The sequence below is a fragment of the Staurois parvus genome, unplaced genomic scaffold (assembly GCF_062004578.1).
Source record: "Staurois parvus isolate SC_StPar_1 unplaced genomic scaffold, SC_StPar_1.0 ptg000957l, whole genome shotgun sequence".
NCBI classification, from domain to species: domain Eukaryota; kingdom Metazoa; phylum Chordata; class Amphibia; order Anura; family Ranidae; genus Staurois; species Staurois parvus.
The window spans coordinates 143,541-164,518 of NW_028318753.1; the positions used below are offsets into that span (position 1 = coordinate 143,541).

General features: G+C 40.6%; 1 protein-coding gene across 1 annotated transcript in view; it reads right to left on the bottom strand.

Moving 5' to 3' along the window:
- Positions 1–17,219, bottom strand: part of LOC149441700 (transient receptor potential cation channel subfamily V member 5-like) — a 66,787-nt gene extending 49,568 nt beyond the window's left edge. Inside the window, exons 1-2 of the mRNA XM_089657024.1 lie at positions 16,882–17,219; positions 11,496–11,593 (exon numbers count right to left, since the gene is read on the bottom strand). Coding sequence (XP_089513150.1) covers positions 11,496–11,593; positions 16,882–16,949 — 166 coding nt within the window. The 5' untranslated portion in view covers positions 16,950–17,219. The remainder of the gene's footprint in view (positions 1–11,495; positions 11,594–16,881) is intronic.
- Positions 17,220–20,978: the final 3,759 nt, after the last annotated feature.

Sequence of the window (20,978 nt, forward strand, 5' to 3'; positions counted from 1 at the left end):
TCTCCAACATAGGTGCATTGCTGTATATTATACCTGAGAATGCCTCATTCCCAGGCTGTGCCCAGCACACCCATGGAGGCAAAGAGAGAGACAGCAAGCGTATGCAGACAAAAGCCCTGTGGCAATGCTGAATAGGGAAGATGGATAACCAGTGTACTCTGCAGCCTCCCTCTACTGCAGTGCTAGATGGGACATGGGAAATGCTTGTGGGCGTCCAGAGCCAATCATAGCCTTGCGGAATTCAAATATACACAAAATTCTATGACAAGAATCACCCTGTGTAAATATACATGCCTTATGTCATATATAGTTACATAGTTAGTCTGGCTGAAAAAAGACAAAAGTCCATCCAGTTCAAGAATAAAAAAAAAAATGATAATCCTACACCCACAGTTGATCCAAAGGAAGGCAAAAAAAACCCAGCAAACCATGATTCAATTTGCTTCTGCAGGGGAAAAAATTCCTTCCTGATCCCCCGAGAGGCAATCGGATATTCCCTGGATCAACTTTACCTATAAATGTTAGGCTTTCCTACAACAATCCACTGAGCTGGCCACAACCAACTCTTGAGGGAGTCTATTCTACATTCTCACTACAAACCTTTCCGTGTTTGGAGATTAAATTTTTTTTCCTCCAGACGTAAAGAGTGCCCCCTTGTCCTCTGTGATGACCTCAGGGGGAATAACTCTACACCGAGTTCACTATATGAGCCACTGATGTATTTATACATGGAGATCATATCCCCCCCTTATGTATTATACATGGAGATCATATCCCCCCTTATGTATTATACATGGAGATCATATCCCCCTTATGTATTATACATGGTGATCATATCCCCCCTTATGTATTATACATGGTGATCATATCCCCCTTATGTATTATACATGGAGATCATATCCCCCCTTATGTATTATACATGGTGATCATATCCCCCCTTATGTATTATACATGGAGATCATATCCCCCCTTATGTATTATATATGGAGATCATATCCCCCCTTATGTATTATACATGGAGATCATATCCCCCTTATGTATTATACATGGAGATCATATCCCCCTTATGTATTATACATGGAGATCATATCCCCCTTATGTATTATACATGGAGATCATATCCCCCCTTGTGTATTATACATGGAGATCATATCCCCCCTTGAGTATTATACATGGTGATCATATCCCCCCTTGTGTATTATACATGGTGATCATATCCCCCCTTGTGTATTATACATGGTGATCATATCCCCCCTTGTGTATTATACATGGTGATCATATCCCCCCTTGTGTATTATACATGGAGATCATATCCCCCCTTGTGTATTATACATGGAGATCATATCCCCCCTTGTGTATTATACATGGAGATCATATCCCCCCTTGTGTATTATACATGGAGATCATATCCCCCCTTGTGTATTATACATGGAGATCATATCCCCCCTTGTGTATTATACATGGAGATCATATCCCCCCTTGTGTATTATACATGGAGTTCATATCCCCCTTATGTATTATACATGGAGATCATATCCCCCTTATGTATTATACATGGAGATCATATCCCCCTTATGTATTATACATGGAGATCATATCCCCCCTTATGTATTATACATGGAGATCATATCCCCCCTTATGTATTATACATGGAGATCATATCCCCCCTTATGTATTATACATGGAGATCATATCCCCACTTAATCTCCTTTTCTCAAAAGAGAATAAATTCAGTTCCTCTAATCTTTCCTCATAGCTGAGCTCCTCCTTAAACATAGTCTAAAATGCGCTTAGGTAATATCTTTATTGCATTGTTACAAAAAGCTTGGCACAATGTAGGTATGAATAGTTCATATACTGTACAGTCATGGCCAAAAATATTGGCACCCCTGCCTGTCAGATAATGTATCACCTCACCCAGAAAACTGTTGCAATTACAAATCTTTCAGCATTTTCATGTTTCTTTTGTTTGTATCGGTATGACACAAAAAGTTAAGAAACAAAAAGCCAAATCTGACACATTCTTCACGAAACCCCAAATGTGGACTAGACACAATTATTGGCACACTCAATGTAATATTTGGTAGCATACCCCTTGGAAATAATAACTGAAATACTTCCTGTATCTATCAATGAGTTTCTTCCACCTCTCTACTGGAATTTTGGACCCCTATTCTTTCACCAACTGCTCCAGGTCTCTCAGATTGGAAGGGTTCCTTTTCCCAACTGCTGTTTTGAGATCTCCCCACAAGAGTTCTATGGGATTGAGATCTGGGCTCATTGCTGGTCAGTTCAGTACTCTCCAAAGCTTAGTCTGAAACCATTTCTGGGTGCTTTTTGACATGCTTTGGGTCATTGTCCTGCTGTAAGAACCATGACCTCTGACGTAGAGACCCAACTTTGTGACACCGGGCCCTACATTGCACCCCAGAATTCTTTGGTAGCGTTCGGATTTCATAATGCCATACACATGGTCAAGACATCCAGTGCCTGAAGCAGAAAAACAACCCCAAAACATCAGTGAACCTCCACCATGTGTGACTGTAGGGACTGGATTCTTTTCTTTAAAGGCCTCATTGCTTTTTCTGAAAACAGTAAATGATGGGCTTTACCGAAAAGCTGTAATTTTGTTTCATCTGTCCACATCACATTCTCCAATCTCCAATCTGGCAAACTCCAATCTGGCTTTTTTATGTTTCTGTGTCAGCAGTGGGATCCTCCTGGGTCTCCTACAATAGCATCCCTTTTCATTCAGTTGGCGACATATAGTGTGAGCTGACACAGTTGCACCCTGTGCCTGAAGGTCAACTTGAATTTGTCTGGAAGTTGATTGAGGTTCTTTATCCACCATTCCAACAATCCTTCTTGTAATCTTTGATCAATTTTTCTCTTTCCTCCATGTCCAGGGAGATTAGCTACAGTGCCATGGGCTGTAAACTTCTTGACAATGTTGCACACAGTGGACACAGGAACATTAGGACCTCTAAAGATGGACTTGTAACCCTGAGATTGTCCATGATTTTCCACAATTTTTGTTCTTAAATCCTCAGATAAATCTTTGCTGCTCTTTCTCTTCTCCATGCTACATGTGACATACAGAGACACACAACAGAAAGGTGGAGTCATTTTTTTCACCATTTTAACTGGTTGCCGGTGTGATTTCAATATTGTTAGCACCTGGTAATTGATACAGGTGAGTTTAATTACAAATTACAGGAGCATCACAAACGTGGAATGCAATTTTTTTTTACAATTTTAAGAAGGTGCGAGTAATTTTGTCCAGTCCATTTTTGGGGTTCTGCGTGGATTTGACGTTTTGTTTACAACAAAAGAAATAAACATGAGAAGGTCGAAACATTTGCAATTGCAACAATTTTCTTGGCGAAGTGGTACATTATCTGACAGAAATGCAGGGGTGCCAATATTTTTGGCCATGACTGTAGGAGGGCCTGCTGTGGAAGGTGACAATCACTGTAGTAGTTGGTGCTAATACAGTGCTTGCTACAAGCTTCCAGGTCCTGTGCCGAGTTGCTCCCCTTCTGCATAGTGAACACGGGGGGGGGGGGGGTGCTTGCTTGGCACTGCCACCATGCACAGAGGGAGTTGTTTTTTCCTGTTAATACAAGGCATTCTTTGATTGAACAAGGTGGCCTTTGTGATATCACCACCCCTCCTCTCCACCATGTCCAGTCAGGCAATCCTTTGTAGTCACTGCAAAAAAAATACAAGGCTTTCTGTGAATGGAGGCAGGCCTGAGAGAGTGACCCCTGTGGTCAGTTTTCAGTGGGGTAGCAGCTTGGCAAAGGACCTGGAATATTGTGATCACTGTCGTAGGGCCAACCACTACAGTGATTTTCAACATCCCAGCAGTCTCATATAAGATATGCATACTTGCATTAGTCCAAGTAATGCAACAAAGACCATACCTGGAATACAGCTTTAATCTCAATAGATGTGTCTTTTTTCCCCCGAGTTGCTGCTTCCCCAATAGCTGTTACTACCCCATTATACTGTATGACTGACATTTGTGCAGAGTTCAGCTATCAGAGTTCTCAAGAGAGAAGGTATGAAGTTCTTCATTAGAACAGGCTGATCTCAAATTAAACCTTCCATGAGAGAAATATAGGTGCAGCCACTGCTATCTTCCTTGCCTAGCAGAAACAAGTGTGTGGAGCAGAAAAGTCAAAGAAAGGTGCATACCTGTTTATGGATAGTGACTGAAAGCATTAAAGCATTATAGGGTGGGAACAAATCTTACATTGAGAATTTAGCTTTGAATAATGGGGCAAAATACAGAGTTTAGCCCATAAGACTTTACTTTGTACAGAACACCAAGAAAACTAATTCAAAATAATCTTCCACTGGTATCACACCACTGACTTTGTATATTCCCTCAACTCACTGGAGATGTCTAAAACATGTAAGGACCTTGTTATGGACCCTTCCTAAAATTCAATGGTTATGGCATGTGGTTGAGTTTCTTCTTTACAATCAGCTTCAAAGAAAGGTGCCCTTTGCCCTCTCCATTTATTTGTTGGGATCCCAGCCCCTAATATGTCTAACCCCTCCGGAAAGTTAATTCTGCAGCAGCAAGATGCTTAATTGCCTCCAAAAGAAAGAGGGTAGGAAGGGTCCAGCATAAGGTCCTTATGTGCTTTAGACATCTCCAATCAGTTGAGGGTATATACAAAGTCAGGGGTGTGATACCAGTGGAAGAGTATTTTGAACTAGACAATCTACAATTTCTGCGGAAATTGTGTAAAGTGTTCTTGCCGCAACCTTTACCAAATGATTGATGAAATGTAAGCAGTGCACATTGCAAGCCTTATAGTGAGAAATGCATTTCAGCTTGTATTTTGAAGCTCACAGTCCAGCCTCGTGAGTCATCTGCCTCTTGAGTGACCTTTGGTTGCTGCACCTGGAGAGGGCGGAGTAGGCTAACTGTGCTGAGACAGCTGGGTTGCTATGACAACTCACTCTGAGAGGAATGTCAGCATGCCTGTTCTAAACAGGCTTTTTAAACTTGCCAAGTTCAATTGCGTGCTAAAATTAGTATTAATTAAATATTAAAGAAAAGAAACATAGTGTCTTATCCGGGATATCAATTATTTATTTTTATTTTTATTTTAATTTTTTTTTTATTTTAATTTTAATTTTTATTTTTTTTTATTTTATTTTTAATTTTATTTTTATTTTAATTTTATGTTAATTTTATTTTTATTTTATTTTAATTTTATTTTTATTTTAATTTTATGTTAATTTTAATTTTATTTTAATTTTAATTTAATTTTATTTTTAATTTAATTTTTATTTTTATTTTAATTTTATGTTAATTTTAATTTTATTTTTATTTTTTTTTTTTATTTTATTTTTATTTTAATTTTATGTTAATTTTATTTTTATTTTAATTTTTTTTTTAATTTAATTTTATTTTTATTTTAATTTTTATTTTTATTTTATTTTTAATTTTATTTTAATTTTAATTTAATTTTAATTTAATTTTTATTTTTATCCAGACTGAATAATAATACCATCTCATTTATACAGAAGGAACTGTCATTCCCACTGCAAATATTTTTTATTTATTTTAATTTTAATTTTATTTTTATTTTTATTTTTATTTTATTTTATTTTTTTTTTTTAATTTTAATTTTATTTTATTTTTATCCAGACTGAATAATAACACCATCTCATTTATACAGAAGGAACTGTCATTCCCACTGCAAATATTTTTTATTTATTTTAATTTTATTTTTATTTTTATTTTATTTTATTTATTTTTTTTAATTTTAATTTTATTTTATTTTTATCCAGACTGAATAATAACACCATCTCATTTATACAGAAGGAACTGTCATTCCCACTGCAAATATTTTTTATTTTTTATTTATATTTTTCATTCATAGTTTTTGTTTTTTCACATTGATAAATTAATTTATTTTATATATTTACACAAATCATATATTTAAGTATAATTAATTGATGTAATTATTTGATTATCGGTGGTACACTTATGAATTCATTATATCACATAAGGTAGAATATATTGGAGCGCGGTACACTACTGGCATTCGTGAACATTTTTAGTGACAGCAGGGTTAGCTGAACGTTTTGATATAAGATATGTGTAGGTGGGCTTGAAAATGAAAGAGTGATGGCAGTTTACAAATCATGTTCTGATTTTTCCTTCCACACTGCAGCTTTCTCACTTCTCACTCTAATGTGACTCAGCTGCCCCCTGAGTGACCTTTGGTGCACCTGTGACTCAGTCAGTCACAGGTGTGTGACAAGCTCTGCTCTAAACACACTGCTCAAACTTGCCAAATTCACTGGCGATTGCCATCTTCAAACGCTTGTAGTTTTAAAAGTATAAATGCTACCGTGAAAAGGTTTATACTGTGACAATCACAAGAAACAGACCTAAATTTTGATGTATAGTATGTCTCTGCAATATTAAAAATGAAGGCACAGTCGCAGTTTAAATACGTCCCTTAACATTTCAGGTGGCTGTGAGTGAAGTTTCAATGAAAGTCAATGGGAGGGGTTATTTGCAAACAAATGGTCATATTGTGAAAACTATCAGGAGTATGTCCTAGCCGTGAACATTTTTAGTGACAGCAGGGTTAGCTGAACGTTTTGATATAAGATATGTGTAGGTGGGCTTGAAAATGACATAGTTATGGCAGTTTACAAATCATGTTCTGATTTTTCCTTTCACACTGCAGCTTTCTCACTCTAATGTGACTCAGCTGCCCCCTGAGTGACCTTTGCTTGCACCTGTTACCTCAGTCAGTCACAGGTGTGTGACAGCTCTGCTCTAAACAGGCTATTTAAACTTGCCAAGTTCACTGGCGATTGCCATTTTCAAACGCTTGTAGTTTTAAAAGTATAAATGCTACCGTGAAAAGGTTTATACTGTGACAATCACAAGAAACAGACCTAAATTTTGATGTATAGTATGTCTCTGAAAGATAAAAAATGAAGGCACAGTCGCAGTTTAAAAACGTCCCTTAAAATGTCTTGTGTCTAAAGTGGAGTTTCAATGAAAGTCAATGGGAGGGATGAGGTCCAAACAAATGGTCATATTCTGAAAACTATCAGGAATATGGCTTAGCTGTGAACATGTTTAGTGACAGCAGGGTTAGCTGAACGTTTTGATATAAGATATGTGTAGGTGGGCTTGAAAATGAAAGAGTGATGGCAGTTTACAAATCATGTTCTGATTTTTCTGATTTTTCCTTTACACACTCTAGCTGTGCTCTGCTGCTCAATGCATTCCTATGGGAAAATTTCGCCGCAAAAACCGCGATATTCCTTGAACGATTCGGCGAAACGTTCCACAAAGTAATAGCAATCCGATCGGGAACAATCCGCACGTTTTGATATATTACTTGTATTTGTAGTGTAAAAACTGTGGGAGGAGTTAGCGTGGCAAATATGGCTATAATAAGAAACGGAATAAGAATAAGAATATATATGTGAGATAACAATAAGTGTTCCTTGCTATGCAAGAACACTTAATAAGAATATATTTGTGAGATAACAATAAGTGTTCCTTGCTATGCAAGAACACTTAATTAGTTTAGTTTACCACATTTACTCTATACAGTCATACCCAAGAACTTCATCCCATCAGTATGTGCTGTCTCCTAATGGGTTTTACCCCTTATGGGGCTTAATCATAGAGGTGTTATAGCCATAGCTCATGTGGAACAATAACGCTCATTGGATTTCTATACTCTAGCTCAGGGGTCTACAAACTATGGCCCTCCAGCTGTTGAAGTACTACAAGTCCCATCATGCCTCTGGGAGTCTTACCTGTGGCTGTCAGAGTCTTGCAAGGTCTCATTGGACTTGCAGTTCCTCAACACATGGAGGGCCATAGTTTGGAGACCCTTGCTCTAGCTCCTGAAATCTTGAGTAGACATGTCCAAAGGAATACTTTAGCTCAAACCTACAGTAACAACTCAATTGTTAGATACTGTCAAAAAAACAATGAGGTGACATAGGCATGTCAAACACCAACCACTGAAATTCTTAAAATGCTCGAACTGTATGCCCTATAGTTATAAAGCAAATGACCATTCACAATAGCTTCAGAGATTGTCTCAATGTGTCCCAGGCCACCCTAGCTGTTGGAGGTTTTAGGGGTCATTCTCACCAGTGTGTGTAGGAATGAAGGTGCACATGACATGACGAGTATGACGTGTATGCCCTTTGCAATGAGTTACAGTGCTTGTTTTGTTTATTTTTTTTAATGCTATTTAACCCGACATGCAACATGTTGCAACAGCAGAATACTGTACAACATTGCCCAATGCAGCCCAATGAGGCGGGTGTGAGCAAATCCTTACTAGACTATCTTTTTCTCCAAAATGCAAAGCGGTTTTATTACATTGGAATGTTATTCCTTGAAAATCTGTTAATAAAAATGCATTTAATCAAAAAAGCAAAATGGGTATCATGACAGTCAGGCAGCTAGTATGTTGGCAGTTACGTTGTTTCTGACCTGGTTTCAAAGGACCTTTTCACTTCCAAAAAAATGGAATCTGATCAGTTACTTTAGACAATACAATTCAGATAGCACACTGTTAATATGAGGGTTGCACTCCTCATACATGGGTTTTATGTACATGGGCTGTACTGAAATCATGCAAAAGTGGGCATATCTTTTATATTAACTTCCATAGGTCATTCAAATTTCACATGCTGGTAAAAAAATTATTCCTCTGTAGTAACTCTCAATAATGGATTTCAAGCAGAATCAATGTGCCATCATTTTTTCAATATGCACAGAAGGCTACAGAACGTTTATGAAGATGCCATCATTGACAAGAGTCACCAATGACAAGACATTGCTCTTGCCAATGGTGTCATCTCTGTAAACATTCTGTTGCCTTCTGTGTATGTTGGACAGACTGCACCCCTTCTTCATCCAGAACTCAATGATAGCATATTGTTTCTGCTTAGGATCTACTATTTAACTGCAATGATAAAGAAGAAGGTTTACTATAGAGGGAGAGTTACCCTACCAACATGTAAAATTTGAACAACCTATGTAAATTAATACAAAATGTATGCCCTCTTTTGCATTATTTTGGTACAGCTCCCATACATAAGACCCACTTCTACTTGTAAGCTGGAAAACAAACAGAGAAAACATAGAAAGTTGTATTTCATAAACATAACATAACACACCTCCAACAAACAAAAAAAAGGCCAGCCCACGCCAGAAACTTCTGCCAACTGGTTTCCAGAGGCATGCAGAATTGATTAGGTCAGGGCATGTAAGGCCTCATTCACAATTGTGTGTTGCGTTAATGGAATTTCAGTAAGTTCCAGATAAAGCAAAGTTTGACAAAGTGCCTACATGCCTCTGGGGAGGAACTAGGCCTAGGAATGAGGTAAAGGCGTGTAGTGAGTGAGTCATAACTCCTGTGAAGAGGTTCCTTACAACATGTAAGTGCTAGTAAAAGGTCCTAAGGGCCAGCCCTGGGAGCCCTCTAAGTGATAGGGACCTAGGTGGGTTCTTTACAAGAACTACTACTGCTGAAGATCAATGCTAGTGTTTCCCATGATAACACGTATCCAAGAAATACAGTATATTGCCAATCACCTCCATGACCCCAGGTGTATAATATCAAGCAGGTAGGCATGCAAACTGCTTTACAAACATTTGTGAAAGAATGGCTCACGCTCAGGATCTCAGTGATAGGTTGCCACCTGTGCAATAAGTCAACCTGTGAAATTTCCTTGCTACTAAATATTCCACGGCAGGGGCGGACTGACAACTCATGGGGCCCCTGGGCAATAGGGGATCATGGGGCCTCTGTGTTCTTGCCCAAACTCAAAAAAGCCTATGAAAAAGGTACCAGGGGCATCTCATGGGGCCCCTACTGACCCCGGGCCCTAGGGCAGTGCCCGAGTTTCCAAATGGTCAGTCCGCCCCAGTCAACTGTTAGTGGTATTGTAACACAGTGGAAGCAACTGGGAACAAGAGTAACTCAGCCACCAAGTGGTAGGCCACGTCACATGACAGAGCGGGGTCAACGCATGCTGAAGTGCACAGTGCACAGAAGTCGCCAACTGTCTGCAGAGTCAGTAGCTAAAGACCTGCAAACTTCATTTGGCCTTTAGATTAGCACAACAACAGTGCATAGAGAGCTTCAGGGAATGGGTTTCCATGGCCGAGCAGCTGCATCCAAGCCTTACATCTCCAAGCACAATGCAAAGCGACGGATACAGTGGTGTAAAGCATCACGCCTCTCTGGAAATCCAATGGATGTGTCTGGGTTTGGCAGTTGCCAGGAGAACGGTACTTGCCTGACTGCATTGTGCCAAGTGTAAAGTTTGGTGTAGGGGGGATTATGGTGTGGGGTTATTTTTCAGGGGTTGGGCTTGGCCCCGTAGTTCCAGTGAAGGGAACTCTTAAGGCATCAGCATACCAAGACATTTTGCACAATTTCATGCTCCCAACTTTGCGGGAACAGTTTGGAGATGGCCCCTTCCTGTTCCAACATGACTGCGAGTTTGGGGTGGAGGAACTTGACTGGCCTGCACAGAGTCCTGACCTCAACCCCATAGAACACCTTTGGGATGAATTAGAGCGGAGACTGAGAGCCAGGCCTCCTCCCCCGACATCAGAGCCTGACCTCACAAATGCGTTTCTGGAAGAATGGTCCAACCTTCCTATAGACACCCTCCTAAACCTTGTGGACGGCCTTCCCAGAAGAGTTGAAGCTGTTATAGCTGCAAAGGGCGGGGCCAACTCAATATTGAACCCTACGGACTAAGACTGAGATGCCATTAAAGTTCATGTGTGTGTAAAGGCAGACGTCTTAATACTTTTGGCAATATTGTGTATGTTAAAAAGTCAACATTTGTCATTCAATGTTTATTCCTGCAATTTGCTAACCAAAATATGCATAGGCCAAAAAATGCACAAAGAGCAGTGTGGAAGCTGCTGCAACACATAGCACAAACTCAGGCTTCTTTTGCATGGGTGGTAAGGTAAAAACAAATGGCTGAGCCATGGTTTAACTGCCCACCTAAAGCCTACAATACAGTTGGAGGGAGCTGTTCATATGCTGAGGCTGCAATGCTTTGTATTGTGGCCACTACAGATTTAACGCATGTCAAGTTGGCAGATGTTATGGCTTTTCAAACTCAGTTATTCAAGTCAATGGGGCCACATTTCAACCATGAGCCTAACATTTGGCTTGCGGTTGTGACACATTAGTCTCATATAAAACTACCATTCGGTAAAAAAATGGCATTCGGAAGGCTACAGTATCACCAGCTGAATGCGTGCTGCTTAGCCACACTCTGAAAAGCGTTCCACTGAATGCTCAGAGAATGAGCAACTGTAAACTCACTGATATGACCACACTATGGGGGATAATAGATACAACTACTGTAGCTATAGATGGTTGCTCTTTGCAGATTGCCATGGCTCCTTCCTTGGCCTTACTATATAACCAGAGTGAAGTACTTACCTCGTATTAGTGGGTCAGTGGTCTTCAAAGTCAGCAGTTTCTTTAGAGCCCTTGTCTGATTCTTCTGTGCATATTTAAGAAGGGGCAGCTCTTGAATCCTATGGGATAAGATTGTGTTACTTGAGTGCACAGGATGCCTTTGGTCACAAGTATAATGAAAAGAAAGGATAGTGTTGGACAATATTTTTATTGGGTTGCAATATTTTAGACATTTAGTCTCCCAATCTTTGTTTATCCTGGAGTTTAATTACAACTCATGATAAATTATTGTAGCACCCTGATAGGTAGGCTGCTAGATGGTAGGTACATTTTGTTTCTCTTTCGTCTCACTGTAATCAGTGAAATGTCCTTTAATTGCTTTGGGCTGTCTTAGGGTTCTCAGGTTGCAGATTTGATCACTCCCTCCTGTTTCTGGATGTTTCCAGAACATAGGGAGGGGAGAGTCAAATAGGCAGTCTAAATATTTATTTAGCACCAGCCAATCCCTGGTAGATATACCCAACAGGTGACCGGGGAAGCCAAAAAATAGTGTAGGCTCTAGAACAGTAGGAATTGCACCAGCCTGGGTGTGGGTCAATGCCCCTTCTGTAGGCATTTCTACTGACTCAAGCTGACATTCATTAAGGACCCTGCTGTGGCAGAGCTGGGGGGCCTACTGTTGAGTCACTCCAATACCCCGAGATTTCACCTGATGGATCCAGTCTGAATGATCCCATTGGAAGGCACCTGGAGGAAGCTAAGAGTGTGCAGCTGCTCCATGACATCATTAGTAACACAAGATCCTATTGGCTGCGTTCTACAGGGATATTCCTGCCAGTGTAGTTCTCTCAGAGGAGCTGCTCCCATAGGGTCCCCATTTCTGGCCTCCCCTTTAGTCTCGATAGGGGAACTGTCTACTGAAGCTTAGCAGAGGGGCTGCTCAGAGAAGCTTAGTTCTGAGAGTAGTGTTCTTTTGCTATTGATTTCTGTAGTCTGGAGTATCCCACACCCTGCACCCCCTGCTACCGTTAAAGAGATCAGCAATTAATCACCAAAAAGTCATTCCCCTTGACTGCCTTCTTGTATCAGTGTGTTTGGAACTGGTGTTCTGGTGAGCTGTCAGTCTTGGCATTAGCAGTAAAGACCCCTTATCATTATTAATAACTGTGTCATAATCACTTTCAATCAGCAGCCCATTTAGGGGTAGTGCTACATGATCTTGATCTGTAAGTTGCAGAAAGTTTTAAATAAAGACTAAAAAATTGTGGTGCATCTAGAGTATTTGACACCCCAGGCCGATTAGTTTACCAGTCCCGGCTCTGTACAACAAAATATTTTCAGTCAAAAGAAATAATGTAAGTAACAGAAAAGAAATTCAAACAGTAAAAATTGTAGTATATTCTAACATTGTTGGTCAATGTAAATGTGACCCCTTATATTAGTGGTCCTAGGAAAATTGCTCCCAAGCACTGGCAGGCAAGTGAAAAATTCTGTTGCCTTGGTGGTCAGTGTAGATGTAAACTCTATGTCAGGAATGGACTTGCCAATAGTACTAGGGCTGGCCAGCGGGTTCTCTCAACAACCAGAGGCTCACTTCGGCAATTATCCATCACCTGGGGCTGATTGCAGGTGGTGTATTTAAGGGATGGCCAGACCTACAGTCTGTGCCTTGTTGTACTGTTTGCTTGGCCCTGGTTTCCTGATCCTGTTTCTGCTGTCCTGACGCTGCCTAAACTCTGCCTGTACTGACCTCGGCTAGTCCTGACCACTCTCCCGCCTGCTCCTGGTACTCCGTTTGCTACCGACCCGGCCTGCCTGACTACTCTTGTATCGTATGTTCGTTATCTGTTGGAGGTTTGGTTCAGTTTGTTTGCACTGTGTTATGTTTAGTTTTGCACTGCGTTTGTATTATTAATCTTAATAAATTATATTATTTACTATATCTGAAGCCTGCGTTTCCCTGTGTCAGTCCACACACTTCTGGTCACACCCACATCCCTGACACTCTAGCATTGGTGGTCATTGGAAAATGCCCCTGTTGCCTTAGTGGTGAATGTACATGTAATCCCTTACATTGGTGGTCATTAAAAAATGTCTCTGTTGCCTTACTGGTCAATATAGATGTAACTACTTATATTGGTGGCCATTGGAAAATTGCCCATTAACATAGGTGGCCAGTGGATAATTTCCCTGTTGTCTAAGTGGTCATTGTAGATGTGACCCCTTACATTGGTGGCTATTCGAAAATGTTCCCATTGCCTTAGTGGTTAATATAGATGTGTGAAAAATGTCCCGGGTTGCGTTAGTGGTCAACGTAGACATAACCTCTTACATTGGTGGTCTGTGGAAAATGTATCTGTTGCCTTACTGGTTTGTGTAGATGTAACCCCTTACATTGGTGTCAGTGGAAAATTACCTCCCTTGCCTTAGTGTCTAGAAATAGAGGCTACTATGGGAGGGTACCAGATCCAAAATAATTATGAAGTATCAAAAAGTATGCCCCTATGGTATCTGACATATTTTTTATTAATGCCATTTAACATACAGTACTTTGCAAAAGCTCTAGGAAGGTGTGAGAGATGCTGTAAAGTAAGAATGCTTTAAATATATATATTTTATTTTTTTATTTTGATCAATTTACAAATTGCAAAGTGAGCAAACAGAAGAAAAGTCTAAATCAAATCAATATTTGGTGTGACTACCCCTTGGCTTCAAGCCGGCATCAGTTCTTACACTTGCACACTTTGTGCACTTGCACAAACTTAGGGATTTTGTAGGATCACAGTCAGGTGTATGATTAATCAATTATACCAAGCGGGTGCTAATGATCATCAATTTCATGTGTAGGTTGAAACACAGCCATTAACTGAAACAGAAACAGCTGTGTAGGAGGCTTACAACTGGGTGAGGAACAGCCAAAATCTGCTACTAAGGTAAGGTTGTGGAAGACATTTCAAGTCTTTCTGTTCATGACACAGGTCATACACCATGGCAAGGCTAAGCACAGCAACAAGACACAAGGTAATTATAATGCATCCGCAAGGTCTCTTCCAGGCAAAGATTTAAAAGCAGACTGAGGTAAAGATGTGCTGTTCAAGGTTTTTTGAAGAAGCACAAACAAATGGGCAACGTTGAGAACCGTAGATGCAGTGGTTGGCAATGGAACCTTAATGCAGCAGATGACAGACACATCATAATTGCTTCCCTTTGACATCAGAAGATGTTAAGCAGTGCCATCAGCACAGATCTGGGGGAAACCAGTGGAACCTAAGTACACCCACCTACTGTCTGGAGAAACCTGGCCAGAAGTGGTCTTCATTGAAGAATTGCAGTCAAAATGACACAACTATGTATGAACAGGGGTGCAGAAAAATGGCAGTAGGTGCACTGGATTGATTAATCAAAATTTTAAATATTTGGTTGTAGCAGGAGGCAGTGTGTTCGTCGAAAGGATGGAGAGCTGTACAATAATGAGTGTCTGCAGGCAACAGTGAAGCATGGTGGAGGTTCTTTGCAAGTTTGGGGCTGCATTTCTGCAAACGGAGTTGGAGATTTGGTCAGGATCAATGGTGTCCTCAATGCTGAGAAATACAGGCAGATATTTATCCATCATGCCATACCATCACATGTGATTGACCTAAAAAGCATTCTGTAGCAGGACAATGACCCCAAACATACAGCCAATGTAATTAAGAACTATCTTCAATGTAAAGAAGAACAAGGAGGCCTGTAAGTAACGGTTTGGCCAACACAAAGCCTTGATCTCAACATCATGGAGTCTGGCTGGGTTTACATGAAGAGACAGAAGGATCTGAGGCAGCCAACATTCACTGAAGATCTGTGGTTAGTTCTTCAAGATGTTTGGAATAACCTAGCTGATGAGTTCCTTCAAAAACTGTGTTGTTGATGTTGTTTTGAAGGCAAAGGGGTGGTCACACCAAATATTGGTTTGATTTGGATGTCTCTTCTGTTTACTTGCTTTCCATTTTGTTAATTGATAAAAATAAACTATTAACACTTCTATTTCTGCAAGATACAATCTAAAAGACAAGGTGGCAATATTTGTGCTTGAAAGGTGAAATCAGAGTGATGAAGTTTTAGTTTGACGTTATAGCGAGACACAAACTTGTCTTCTTTGGGACAACAGTAAAGTGAAACAAAACAGCATACCGTATTTTTCGCTCCATAAGACGCACTTTTTTCCCCCCAAAAAAGGGGGGAAAATGTCAGTGCGTCTTATGGAGCGAATATGGAGCGGCCGGTCCGGTATTTCCACCGCCACGTCAGAATACCGGGCCGGCCGCTCAGCTCTGCTCTTATGGAGATGACTGCTGACCTTTGGGGAGGTGGGGAGCGGGTACCTGAATTTGACAGGTACCCGCTCTTCCGTGGAGTTGTTCATTGACCTTACCTGTTCCTCTATCCAGCGGCGCGCTGTCTTCCCGGCTTCTGTAGTGTGGGTGCTGGACTTGACAGCTAGGTGCCAAGTGCGCATGCGCAAGAAGCGGTGCTTTTTGTGAATGGTAAGGCAGTACCTGGGACACATGACAGATCCCAGAAGCCGCCGGACCAATCACAAAGCGCAAGTGCTTCTCGCTCATGCGCACTGGGCACCCGGCTGTCATGCTGTCATCCCCAAAGGTCAGCAGTCATCTCCTGTACTGTCCGCAGTCTCTGGTCATCCCTGTGCTGTCCCCAGTCTCTGGTCATCCCTGTGCTGTCCCCAGTCTCTGGTCATCCCTGTGCTGTCCCCAGTCTCTGGTCATCCCTGTGCTGTCCCCAGTCTCTGGTCATCCCTGTGCTGTCCGCAGTCTCTGGTCATCCCTGTGCTGTCCGCAGTCTCTGGTCATCCCTGTGCTGTCCGCAGTCTCTGGTCATCCCTGTGCTGTCCGCAGTCTCTGGTCATCCCTGTGCTGTCCGCAGTCTCTGGTCATCCCTGTGCTGTCCGCAGTCTCTGGTCATCTCCTGTACTATGTCTGCAGTCCATTACTTCAGAATTTTTTTTTCCTGTTTTCTGCCTCTAAAACCTAGGTGCGTCTTATGGTCAGGTGCGTCTTATGGAGCGAAAAATACGGTATATACCCTAAAAGCCAAACAGCACCATTGGTTGCTGTGCCAGCATCCTAGAAGTCAAAGAAGGACCATAAAAATTATGTAGCATCCAGATTGTCAATGGGGCACAGTATAGCAGAGATTGTACAGTTTTTTTTTTTTAATGGTTTAAGGAAAGGCAGCAAAAATGGTTGTCTCAGGCAACAATTAACCTAGGCATCCTCCTGATGGTCAGCACGAGAGCCAAGCAATTTTGATTTTTAAAATGAAGAGCAAGATATATATCCTAGAGGTTTTTGCTAATGATGAGGTGGATGAAATCTTATGTTACATTGATTGAATAAAAAAAAAATACCTTTTTAGTTGCCGTAAACTGATCTCCCATGTAGTTTCCTCCTGCTTGGCTTTCCAACATAGGACCATCTTGACTCTCAAGACCTTTAAAATCCTTTTAAGTTTTTAAATAGTTCAATCCCATAGATGCATTGACAATGTGCTCCACCCAACAAAGAGAACTCAGCCACTCCTGGACAAACAGTCCACCTTGGAGACAATGGACACCTTACACACCTCCCCTGTCATCCTGTAGGCTGTGGGAAAAGGTTCCAATTTGAAATGTACAGAGGGCTAATTCCTGGAGACTTCATGAATTAATGTTGGTCTTCTTGGCTCCCAGGCTTTTCTGGATTCCGTTTAATGAAGGTAGATAGCCACCTGCTGGGTTAGAAAGTCAAAACAATTAGTAAAGGCTCAGAAAACACGATAATGTAACCACAATGCAATTTGAAGCAGTAACTAATTAATGGCAACAATGGCAGCCACACTAGACAGAAAGGGAAAGGTACACATGGGTGGGGCAATGAACTAAACTATAGAAAGGGAATCCCCGGGACACATCACATTCACGCTGGCCAGCACAAAAAGAACCCCAAAAAACTAATCTTTTTTTTTCAACAACTTAGGATAAAAACTGTGATTTAGTTGCATACATTTGCAAATACATGTGAAAACCCGCACTGCTACATCAAGTCACCTTTGAAAAGGGTGGGGCCTAAACCTGGCCCCACATCAGGTGATTTTCAAAAAGTTTTTGAACTTTTTATAGACTTTATAATGGGTCAACTTGATGGTCATTTTCAACTCTAGTGAAAACTAAGAAGAAAACTTAAAGATGCAGGACTAAAAGTTTTCTTGAACAAACAAAACTCTGTGAACTTGGTTTTCGTTGGGCAAAAATCATACATATCATAATGAAACTTGTTTAACCACTTGCCACCCGCCCGCAATACATGTACTGCAGGCGAGCGGCCAGGTCAGGCAACGTATTGGTATGTCACGGCCAAACGTCTGTGTTTGAGGTGTGCATGCATGCTCACACCTCTTCCTGAACCGCGCTGTGTCCAAGCTGATCGACTGACATCAGCTGATCGGCTGTGTCCAATCACACACACACACACACACACACACACACACACACTCCTGTGTTTAGAAAACACATAACTCTGTGTACAGCGAACAGTGATCTCGCTGTTTATTCTCCCAGTAAAGCAGGGAGAATAACCAGCCATACAGTAAAAGCATTACACATTGTTTGGCACACAATTAACCCCTTGATTGCCCCTAGATGTTAACCCCTTCCCAGTCAGTGTCATTAGTACAGTGCCAGTGTACAGTATTACCACTGATCACTGTATTAGTGTCACTAGCGATGTCAGTGTCAGTCAGTTGGTGTACCTCCCAGCCAGCATGAGCTAGCGCCAGATTGCCCACCACACTATCACAGTCCCACTATAAGTCACTTATCACCACCATTACTAGTATAGTGTCACAGCTGCGTAAATTCCAGTATATATATACACCATAGTTTGTAGATGCTATAACATTCACACAATCCAAATAGTATACACTTATTGGCATTTTTTTTTACCAAAGATATGTAGCAGAATACATTTTGGCCCAAATTTATGCAATATTAGATTTTTTGTTTTTGGATATGTTTTATAACAGAAAGTAGAAAACATTGTTTTTTTGTTCAGCCTTTTTTAATTTATATAATAAAATAAAAAACCCAGTGGTGATCAAATATCACCAAAATAAAGCTCCATTTGTGTGAAAAAAAATTATATAAATTTAATTTAGGTACAGTATTGCATGACGGTGCAATTTTAGGTTAAAGAAACGCAGTGCCAAATAGCAAAAAATGCCCTGGTCATGAAGGAGTAGAACCTTCTGGAGCTCAGGTGGGTAATATACCTGGGATTCCATTCAAATAATAGATCTGTATGGAAATGTAAAGGCTGTCAAATTAAATTAGTTGACGTAATAATGACAAAAAAACCATTCTGATAAAGATTTCTGTAGGAATGTTCGAACGAAAGTCTAATCATGTCTGGCCAGCTTTACTCTGATCTATCTGATTTCCCAGCTATGGGTGACATACATTATGTAGCAATGCACAAACAGAGAGCAGGCTCACCTACAGGCAGCTCTTTCCACCTTGACCACAAGTCCAGACACTTTCACCCCTCTCCAGTCCAGGCCAATTTTCAGCTTTCAGCGCTGTTACACTTTGAATGACAATTACTCAGTCATGCAACACTGTCATGCAAAGCTGTTTCATGGCCAGGTGTGGGCTACTTCTTCGTTATTTCTTCATCAATTAAGCAGGTAAAAAAGGTCTGGAGTTGACTAAAGTGTGATATTTGCATTTGGAATCTATTGCTGTGAACCTACATCATGCGTTCAAAGGAGCTGTTCACGCAAGTGCAAACCATTCATAACCCTGAAGAATAGAAAAGCCAGATTAGACTTTGCCAAAAAACATCTAAAAAAGCCAGACCAGTTCTGGAAAAGCATTCTTCCGATGGATGAAACTAAGATTAATCTGTACCAGAATGATGGGAAGAAAAAAGTGTGGAGAAGGCTTGGAACAGCTCATGACCCAAAGCACACAACATCATCTGTAAAACATGGTGGAGGCAGTGTGGTGGCATGGGCATGCATGGCTTCCAGTGGCACTGTGTCATTGGTGTTTATTGATGATGTCACAGAAGACAGAAGCAGCCGGATGAATCCTGCAGTGTTCAGAGAGATACTGTCAGCCCAGATTCAGCCAAATGCAGCAAAGTTGATTGGATGGCGTTTCACAGTACAGATGGACAATGATTCAAAACACACTGCAAAAGCAACCCAGGAGGTTTTGAAGGAAAAGAAGAAGTGGAATATTCTGCAATGGCTGAGTCAATCACCTGATCTCAACCCAATTGAGCATGCATTTCACTTGCTGAAGGCAAAACTAAAGTCAGAAAGATCCACAAACAAAGAACAACTGAAGACAGCTGCAGTTAGAGCCTGGCAAAGCATCAGAAAGGAGGAAACCCAGTCTTTGGTCATGTCCATGGGTTCCAGACTTCAGGCAAAGCATCAGGAAGGAGGAAACCAAGTCTTTGGTCATGTCCATGGGTTGCAAACTTCAGGCAGTCATTGCCAGTAAAAGATTCTCATCAAAATATTAAAAATGAACATTTTATTTGTGATTACATTCAATTATCCAATTACATTTGAACCCCTGAAAATGGAGGGACTTTGTATAAAAATGGTTGCAGCTCCTAAAATTTGTACTCAATATTTATGTTCAACCCCTTGAATTAAAGCTGAAAAGTCTGCACTTCAAATTAATTTGGATTGTTTCATTTTAATTTATTCTGGTGGCATACTGAGCCAAAAGTATGAAAATTATGCCTGTGTCCAAATATATATGGACCTAACTGTATATCTCAAATTTATGGGCTATTACCTGATACTTTGCAAATAAACTGTCATATATGATGGAGCAGGATAAGGCCCTCTTGATCAATAAAAAATAAGATCAACCACAGATATTATAAGATCAACCAGAAATATTATCTAGCCTATTTCAGAGGAATCTTGAATGTATCATTGATTGAAGCAAATATTAACCAGATGAAACCTGCCCCCTATTGCCTCTCGAAACTGCACCCAAACCCCTCCCCTTGTTGCTTCAGGGGATATGACCTTCAGGCACCATGTATCATAATTGGTGGGAATTTCCTAAGATCACGGGATCCTGAAATGGGGTTTTAGCTTTCCTGAGACAAGTCATTGCAATATCAAAACAGAAATCTCCTAATATTATTCTACTTAATGAGCCTGTTAAGAATATTCCCCACAATTTAAGGAGGTTGACCTTCTGTATCCTTTTGGCGACTAAGAAAAATATAGTCAAATCATAGAAAAAAAAGCTTCAGTTTCCTTGTCTCAAGCCAAACAAACACATCTATTGGATAATGACCCATGATAAGTATTCTGAATGACACCAGAAAGCAATAGAAGAAGTTTGGGAGCCATGAGTCCAATATATGCACATCTCTCTATCCACTTAATGTGTAGCTTAGTTGCGTATCAATCAAGACTTTAGGGTCCTATGCCTCT